This window comes from Montipora capricornis, chromosome 9 (assembly GCF_036669925.1).
Source record: "Montipora capricornis isolate CH-2021 chromosome 9, ASM3666992v2, whole genome shotgun sequence".
NCBI classification, from domain to species: Eukaryota; Metazoa; Cnidaria; class Anthozoa; order Scleractinia; family Acroporidae; genus Montipora; species Montipora capricornis.
This window is the reverse complement of record NC_090891.1, coordinates 42,461,991-42,471,615: the sequence shown is the minus strand read 5'-3', so window position 1 is coordinate 42,471,615 and position 9,625 is coordinate 42,461,991. Positions and strand designations below refer to the sequence as shown.

General features: G+C 41.1%; 1 protein-coding gene across 1 annotated transcript in view; it reads right to left on the bottom strand.

The window, feature by feature from the left end:
- The window catches only part of LOC138015078 (TNF receptor-associated factor 4-like), a 20,329-nt gene extending 14,952 nt beyond the window's left edge, over positions 1-5,377 (bottom strand). Inside the window, exons 1-3 of the mRNA XM_068861988.1 lie at positions 5,145-5,377; positions 1,250-1,313; positions 329-427 (exon numbers count right to left, since the gene is read on the bottom strand). Coding sequence (XP_068718089.1) covers positions 329-427; positions 1,250-1,313; positions 5,145-5,329 — 348 coding nt within the window. The 5' untranslated portion in view covers positions 5,330-5,377. The remainder of the gene's footprint in view (positions 1-328; positions 428-1,249; positions 1,314-5,144) is intronic.
- Between the last annotated feature and the right edge of the window lie 4,248 nt (positions 5,378-9,625).

Here is a 9,625-nt window from a genome sequence, read left to right as displayed (position 1 = left end):
GGCCATCTTGGCTGCAGACAACAACAATCAATCAGCCAATCAGCGGGTAAAATTATTCACGTTAGCGAAAACTTGCAACAATCACTTTTGCTCCGAGTTGGGGAAGGGAGTTGAAGGACGTGCAACATCGTTCTACAGCTTGCACGGCATCAATGTTGCGCGACCAGTTTGGCAAAAATGTTGGTCGTATTTCCGCGCCTTCAGAATATCGTGCAGCACGTGAGGACAAAGAAGGCCATGTTGAAAAAAGCAAAGATCAAGGGTGGAGCTGAGGCGTCGCGAGGGCAATCACCATAAAGGCGAGGTTAAAATTAGCCCCAATACCAACCTCTTTGGATCTGAGTTCGCCAGTCCATTGACAACCTCTTGGACACTTGATAACAAAGGAACGAACCTTTCTTTCGGTTGCTTTGTCCACGAACATATCCTTAAATTTAAAAAATATTTTTAAAAAAACAGCGCAAGTGAAGTGAGAAAACAAAGAAAATACCACCAATCCTGCATTCTTAGTCTTGTGCTTGAGCTTGTTCACAAGGGCTTTGTTCACAAGGGCTTTGTGTCGTCCTTGTTTGCTAAATATTGAGACAAATACAACTACAACGCACAAGACAAAAAACCGAAAAGCGGGAATAGTCCTTTAAGATGCAAATCTTGTATAGAGTCAGAAAGGAATAAACGACGTAAAAGACACCCCTTTCCCTTTCCCACCCCCTCCCCCCCCCCCCCCCCAAAGAAAAACCATGAAAGATGAAGCTAAGCACAAAGTGATGAATGCCACACGCAGACCTCGTCTGGGAGTTTTTGTTCACAGAAGTCGCAAAAAGTAATAAGCAGTTTCTTACTGTCACTTAAGGTATTGTATTGCAACAAGCATGCAATGGACGCGAATGCATAGGAATTTTTCCATGTGGAAATTCTTTCCCAACCATGAGTCCAATCGCGGGAATGCAAACCTGGCCCCAGTTGTTCAAAGGCCTGATAATTTTATCCGATGGATAAGTCACTATCCAATTGCAACAGTTTGAATTTGTGCGTTACAAACAAAGAAACTATGAATATACGTACTCTAAGCACATCCAAGTGAAGGGGTGTTCGAAAACCTTTGTCAATATTTAACTAAAAGTATACCGGTATTTTACACTCTGGATAGCGACTTATCCACTGGATAAAGTTATCCAACCTTTGAACAACTGGGCCCTGGCCAATTGGCAACGCAACTGTCATGCTTGCTTAACACAATTAAACTTACTTTGTCTCGTGTCAGGACGTTTTGGTCCAGAGGACAAGTCAGCTCTTGTCCATCGGCCTCCTGCCTGTTCATTGAAACAAAATCATACCATCAACCGAAAATATACCACAACCCCCCCCCCCCACCCCCCCAAAGTCCCGTAGGTATGATCGGAAGGGGCTTGAAAGCCAAAAAGCATCTTAACAAGTTGGAAGGGTGGCTTCAGTGCGATAGTTACCCCAGCTCTTACCTTTCTTTTCTTTTACACAAATTGCCCTGCCTTATAAATTGGATAATAATAATAATAATTATTATTATTATTTATAATTTCTGGCCTTGTCACAAGGGTTGGGTGAAGCATCAACAAAGAAATCATTTTTTTGCAATGGTTAACAAATGATAAATGATTGATTAATTACACAGGCTGTCAAAAACAATGCGCATACGTATTGAAGCAAAGGAGAGTGTGTCCAGGAAGAAAGCCAGCCTATCGTCAGCAAAAGTTCAAAAGTAAGAAATTAGCTAGGAATATTACAGGTATTCAGCATTTTCTATAATTATTATTGTTCACAGTCCCTTACACCTCTTAAAACTGCCATTATCCTTGTTAGCAAGAGAAAGCAAGATCTGGGGGAGTGGGGTGAGAGAGAGGTGCTTTTTCAAATTGTGCAGGGTAAGGGAAGGGGCTATGAAATATAGGGAGACCAATTGGTCTCCCCCACCCTGTACCCACTTGGTAGATTTAGCCTCTCTCCAGATTGCAGTTGATATTGCAAAAAAGATGACAGCATGCAGTTTAAATAGCCACACAATCAAGTATAGGACAGGAAACACTATAGTCACTTTTTCATTATTCTAATGGTATCCTTTATCCACAGTTTACTCAAATTTAACATATTTGATTGTTGTGGTTTTGCAATTTTATTACCGGTACTCTCCCCAACCACCTTACACAAAGTAATTTACACAATAATCAGCCTGATAAAATATATACTTTATGTTGAATAGTTGTGATTGTAATCTTAACACTTTCCTTCCTTAGATTGAGACTCACAGATTTTACTCTGTCTAACGCCACAAATTTTCATCACAGATTTGGGGCGCTTCAGCTCTGAATGGGTTCAAGGTCACGTGAGTGGCACAAATTTTACAAAATTAGCAGTATGCTGTCTCGTGGCCAAGATGCTAAGAGGCATGGGTCAGTTCCTGAGATGATGTCAAGAGCTGCTTTGCATTTTATTTTTTAAAGATTTTTTCTAATGGGAAGCTGTTTATAAAGTCACTTCAGGAATAGGCCAATGCCTCATACCAGCCAAGTCCTGCGACAAATTACTTCTTATTTTCATTAAATTTAACCACACACTAAAACTGGAATTTTCAAGTGAAAACAGAAGAATCTTTTTGCAATGGGTGAATAGATTTATCTTTATAGCAAAGAAAAACATTTGAGCTTTGGGGCACTTTAAAGGAAACATGCCCATTTGCATGTTATAACAACCATATCTTGGGCCAAGCAAAGTGTTTTATAACACCCAAGGGCTGTTTCATTTTCTCTCTCAAATAAGACTTTTTCAAGGATAAAATACAGAACAATGTTTAACTAAACCAGCAGAAAAGAATGTGCCTGCCAGCTTGAGGAGTAAGAATTAAAAGATCAAGAAAGGTGTTGGCTTAACTGTAGAATGCCTGGCTTCTCCAAAATACATACATACATACATACATAACTTTATTTAGTAAAGCAGGTCAAGAGGAAAAAAAGCAACTTTACAGCTGATGTGGACCTACTGTAATAAAATTAACAATACATAAAATAGTAATACTAACAAAAATTGCCGCTACATGGCTATGCAGCTAATTATTCAGTTATGTGCAATCACAAAAACTGTGGCTACATGGCTAAACAGCCACCTGGCGATGTGGCTAAGTTCAAACAATGGCAAAAAAAACCTTAGGGTGTACCTTGTTCTTAAAGCAGGCATCCCATAGTGATGATCATCACACTGATTCTCACTAAAGATAGTAGTATAATGGAAACTTACATATCTACACAGCCACAAAGTTGTGGTGCTGTGTAGCATTGTAGCCACGTAGCCCCATAGCCCCATAGCCAAGTAGCCAAGTAGCCAAGTAGCCGCGGAAGCCACAGTTTAAGCATTTGCACATAAACAGCGTATTGCTTCAGTCAATCACTCATTTAGCCACTAGTAGCCGTGTAGCATTGCTTTGAGTGGCCGGGCATTCTGCAATTACTCCTAGGTGTTCTTGCTTTTCATATCTTGTCAATGGCATTGCAAGTGAAACGACAACAGCAAATAGCAAGTTGATGCTTTTCATTCAAGCAAGAAAATTTTGTTATTCTGTCGATGCTTTCTGTTTTAAGAAGTTACTTGACGTCTGTAGCTACCAGGCAAGGAATCAGCTAAAATCAAACAAGTTTCCTTGATTTTTGGCAAAATGCAAATTTCACTATTTCCTTCAGGGATAGTACAAGAGAACAGATCAAGGAAAGTATAGATAGAGTGTTTTCAAGTGATGTCATGGCGGCCATGTTGGTGTTCCTAGACAACAGAGCATCGGCCATGTTGGTGTACCCAACTAATTCTCTGGGAACTGAGCTCTATTATGATGCAAACGTTTTCTTTTATTTCGGTGGAAAAACAAGGTTACCAATCATGTGAGTGAAAATACTCTATAAGCGAGTTGATAATTTACAAGTTTGCTTCATCAGCATGAGGAAATCTAATCGATCAACCCAGAACTGAGTGATGAATAATGAAATACCTATCTGAAAGTTTGAAAAAAATACAGGACAATATATATGGGTTATTGACCAAGCTTGTTAGGTCAAGATGGCTGGATATTGGCCAAGTTCTTTTTTTGCGTGTCAAGGTCAAGGTCCATAAACATGCAAAAAAAGAACGAGGCCAATATCTGGCCATCTTGACCGAACAAGCTTGGTCAATAAACGATTTATTATATGACTTAAAACACCAAAAAATGATCTTTGATCTTGTGGGACCAAGTGAGAAATCCAGAGTGGGCAGTATCGCTCCATCTTGCCCGCTCGGGTAGCCAATCACAGCATGCGATTTGGTTCATCCTGCCCGCTCACGGAGCTAGTAATATAATGTACCAGTCAAATTGAAGCTTCAACATCCTCTCCCGGGCAATCCCCCGACATTTGAAGTTTTGGAAAATTTTTGTTTAAATGACCCCCTCCCCTGGCCAAAAAGCTGCTCAAATGCCTCATCATAGGTCCATTTCAGGTGATCAAATGCCCCCACCCCCGGGAAAATTACCAGATTACTTTTTTAACTTTTCAGTAGCTTCTACTATGCTTCTGAAGCTGTGTATGTAAACACGGTTTAATAGACAACACCAAGGAGAACCAGCTGCAGGGCCCTAGGGACATGGCACAAGGCACAAGGAGGACAGGTAACAGGTATAAATATCTCTTTCTGTAGGCCTTTGCTTTTCAACCACTCGGCCACGAATACCGAATTTGAATGCATCTAACTTCGTCTCCGCCAAAATTTAACCTTTGTGGAAACGTAACATGAAATCGAGGCTAACGATCAAATTTCCCACCCCCTGTGAGTGGTGATCAAATGCCCGTCCCCGGGAAGACTAAGATGATCAAATTCCCTCCCATCACGGGCAGGAAAAGGAGTCAAAATGAAATGCCCGGGGTATTCCCGGGGCGGATGTTGAAGCTTCAATTTGACTAATACATAATAATTCTGTATTCTTTAGGTTAGCCTCGAAGGAGCCTCTCGGAGTTATTGTATGCACTACAACGATAACGTAAATGCAAAATTTCGCCATTTTTCCATCCATGGCAGAAGTTATGCAGCATTTCTTCAATGTATCTCTAAGTGAGCAATACGACAAGACAACGCAACTTACGGTTAGTTACCTCATGAAGTGTCTTTCAAGGCAAAGTTTGCAGAATCTGTGTCCGCATACTTCGGTTAGAACCGACACTTTTAATGGCAGATGACAAATTGGACACAGCCAATCGTCTTCTATATCTTCCACAAACTCTTCATCGTATCCGCCGAGTGCACAACTCCTTTCCACTTCCACCATGTTCTCTCGCATCTGGTCACATGACTAACAAATCCAAACCACAGGTAGCCCAAGCTCGGTATACGATTTATAGACTTCGCATGGGAAATTAACATTAACTTTGAGCTTATAACTTGGCCAATGACAGTGCAGAACTTAATCTGATCGCCATCAAGCTATAACGGCCGTAGCCACACATCTAGCCGAGCGCATGGGAAGATTATAGAAAGGCGAACATTATTTGGAATTATCCGCCCAAAATCGCTGTGTGGTCCCGGAGTGGAGTTCATGTGATAGGAAATTTATCAAGCCTTAGGGCGGTGGAGTTTTTATGGCGATTCGGTTCGTTGCCTTGTGATGCGAGAGCAATTTGTGGGACGAGATCTCCGCGAGTCACCAGCCTTTCTTCTCTTTATGGAACTAACGCCATCGTAAAAATTCGTAAGCCTCAAACCCGTCTAAAACGGACACAGTTTGCGGTCCGATTGCACAGAAAAAACGACGGCAACTGTACGGAGAGGTAAGTGAAGTTTATTTACACATTTACAGCTTATTTTAGTATAAAAGCTCAAAGTTAATTTTCCCGAACAAAGTAAATAAATGGTATACCGAGCTTGGGCTGCCTGTGGCCAAACTAAGAATCCATGAAACGTTGCTCAGCCACGAACAGCAAATCTGTGCTTTCAGTTACCAAATTATTCGGGAATGATGGTTACTCAAGTATGCTTCAAAGGTTCAGCAAGAAAAGATTGAAGGAAAACGGCGTAGGGGGCTTCGATCTTCTTTAATTTTTGCCCAAAGGAACGCCTATTCCTCGCGATCCTAGTAAACCGTATTTCTCACCACAGTCTTTTCAATCCATTCATTCTGCTTTCGCCGAGAAGAAGAAAAAATTGTAACGCTATTTCGTTCAACCTGGGAAAAAAAACAGGGGTGAATCAAACATTACGTGCATCTGAAGACAGCTCAACCTTCTAACTATTTTTATTTGTAATTTCCGCGCACCGACTGCAAGAATCATATCTTTTTTTCTGATGGAGTTAAGGCGGGTAGATAGGTAGATGGATGGATGGATGGATGGATGGATGGAAAAGCAACGTGCGCACGCGCGTCCAACCATTCGTTGTAACACGTGATTGCGGCCACAATGGGCAAAATTCCAACCCTTATGGAATTTTTACTTTTTAAGCTTCCATAGCTTTAACGATACCGCGAACACCGAAAGCTATAATTCGACACATTTAGTTAAGTAAAAAGATTTTCAACCTGTTTCGTGAGAAATCCAGGAATAAAATTCGAGGGAGCTCTACCTTCTGGAATCTGTAATACTGATAGGATATCGATGACGTCGAAATAGAAGGAATAGAAAACAACATCCAAGCAAACACCGAATGGTGCAGTCGCTCCACCGACTGTGGAAGGGAATCTGGGAAACTTAGAAAACCTATCAGGAGAGAGGAACAGCTTGCGATACAATATTAGGGATAGCTTAATTAAGCACGGGACGTTTTTGAGACGCGACGGCAACTGGTAATTAGTATAATGGACTGTATTTGCGCCACGGCATATTGGTCATAGAAAATAGATTTCGTACCCCGAGCCTCGAGTTGAAATGTTTGGGAACGAGTTTCGGTGGGGCAAAACTAGCATGATCGCAGTGTGATTACGGCCCATTGCCTTTAGCAAGCTAATCCGGCAATGGACGGTCAGACATGTACACGGATGCTCATGACAATGAAAGCGAAAGAGAAAAACAATCATAACAAATAGCGAATATTAGTAAGGTAAATTACTACAAATACTTGAACGAAAGGCATATAACTTTGTCAGCGTATACAGAAGCCGGGGGGTCCGGTAATTAAGGCATTTCAGACTGGAACAGTTCTAACAAAGAAAGAGAACTAGTGCGCGTTAACCTTAGACACAAAACGTTGATACTGAACTATATGTTGCGTACTGGCTCGGGTAACGTAAGGAGAAGCTGTCTCACGTAGGTCATTTGGAAATGCTATTTTGACGTTTCCCGTTTTGATCTTAAAAAACATAGTCAAATCCAATCCGAGATGCTCCTACGTGTTTCTAGATCTTACCACCCTAAGTTGGATATTATTGTACTAACACTATTGGTTTGATTATAGTCGTTAAAAAAAGTGCGCTGCTGCGACGCAGAACGGATTCTAGGCAGTTAGTATCCTTCTGCGTATATGGAGACCAGGCAACGGAGCCGTATTCACACACTGGGAGGACCAAGGTCAAGTAGTCCTGTTCCTTTAACTACGGGGCTACAGGATATTTTGCTCGCTTTCTTTTTCACTTCCGCAGTCTGTTTTGGACCAGCTAAGGGAGCTGGTAATGTAAACTCCTGAATATTTCTGAAAAGCTACTCCCTCCAAAGGAGTGTTATACACAGTGTACTGATGTATGATTATGATTATGGCTGGTGCTTGAGGGTAATCGACATCAGTGGTGTAGCATGTAGTTTCTGCTATTCTAACAAATGCTCTTGCATGCCTGTATGGCAACCAGGTGTCTGAGTATTTTGGGTTGGACCCTCCAGCCCTTCATGACTATTTTGCATAGATACATGTACGTCAATAATCTATAAAAATAGGCACGTGTGGTAGTGCAGTAACTTGACACAGCGCTTTATTTCATAACTGCCAACTGAGCTGCGTTTTGTTTTCCAGGAGATTCAAGTTGTCTTTGTGTAATATGTAGCTCTAATAGTACACAACATTGTTTTGGTATCGAAAATCATTATAGTGCTGTGGTAGATGTCTTAGATAAATAGCTCCCGAGAAGACATGTAGTAACTTGTAAAATACTAAACCCAGAAAGATTGAAGAAAATAGAAGGGAATCGAGAAATATTGGATTGAAGGCAGACATCAAGTTTTCTTCAACTTCTTTTTCATAGCAAGTTTAACCGTGTACTCTGCGCGTCTGTACGTCTGACAGCTTTCCACGACAAAAGTTCACTGAAGTTAAGCGCTGTCCAGGATTATTTTCCATGACAACGCAAACAAACAAAGAAACAAACAAACCCAGAGTTGTGTATGGCGGTTATAACTGGTTTGCTTTGTTGTTTCTTCCATGAAAATGCCACCAGAAAAGAAAAATACCTTAGCAACAAAAAGGTATTTCAAATACTTTGCAGGACGAGAGCACATGACGCTGAGTTTGAAAGAAAACATTACATAAGGGTCCATTAACAAAGCAAATATAGAGATATCAAATTGACTTCTTATCTCTTAAATCCCATTAGTAGTTGAGTTCACGTCATTTTTTCGGCTAAAAGACGGTAATCCATTTATTTTCATTGACCTTTCAGTAATCCTAAATAACTAAATAACAATACTGCATGTATCAGGGCCGGATTTAGGGGGGGGGGGGGGGGGTGGGGGAAGGCACCCTCGGTCCCCTTTTTTCCCTGAGTTTAAAGGGCTTCTGTAACCAACAGACTTTCAAGTGGTACAGTGTGCATCAGGCGGTTTTACTTTAGATAATGATTAGTTCAGTTTCAGGGCTTTCCTTTTTTCAAATGCATTTTGCCTTGATGGATATACCTCTCCTACGAAAAATTAAATATATAATGCATATCAGATATGGAAACTTATGATAAAAAGCTCGCTGCTTTTTAAAAATCCGAGCGACACGTTAAATGTATGGATAACAGGCGTTCCTCTATTTTATGAAATGACAAGGAAGACTAGACACAAATAATTTTCCTGATAGAGGGCACGTTGAAAGGGAGGTAGGTGGGGAAGGGGGCTGCGCGCTCGCCACAATTTCTTCGGCCCCCTCTTTCTGGAATTTCTGGATCCGCCCCTGTGTATAGTCATGCAAATAAAGCTATTGTCTTTGTTGTCGTATTTCTTGGGTCTCCTCGCAGCGCTTCACTTGCTATCAGTAAATCGTAGTTGTATTACTGCTCTCACTCCTGCGCGTTTGATTTATAGACAGTTAACGTACATTTTAGATCCGGAACGACTTGAAACAATGACTTCATGGTTCCACCAAGCTTTTAATTTCATTGAACGGGGTTTACATGTAATTTCTCTTTCGGTGAAATCGCGAATATGCTCCATTTCGACAATTTATATCCCAGCAGTATTGCGGAAGTCGGGGACAATCGTCACATGAATCGTGTTTAACGGCATTGTTCCCACGGGTCTCATATAGCTCAATGGTAGAGCATCCGAACCCGTAATCGGAAGGTCGTAGCCGGGTTCGCCTCCGGCAAAGAGAACTCTGATTTTTTCGGAATATTTCCGAGTCAATATAAAAAAATAAAGCCCTTAATTTCATTAACCTGGGTTATTTTCAACAT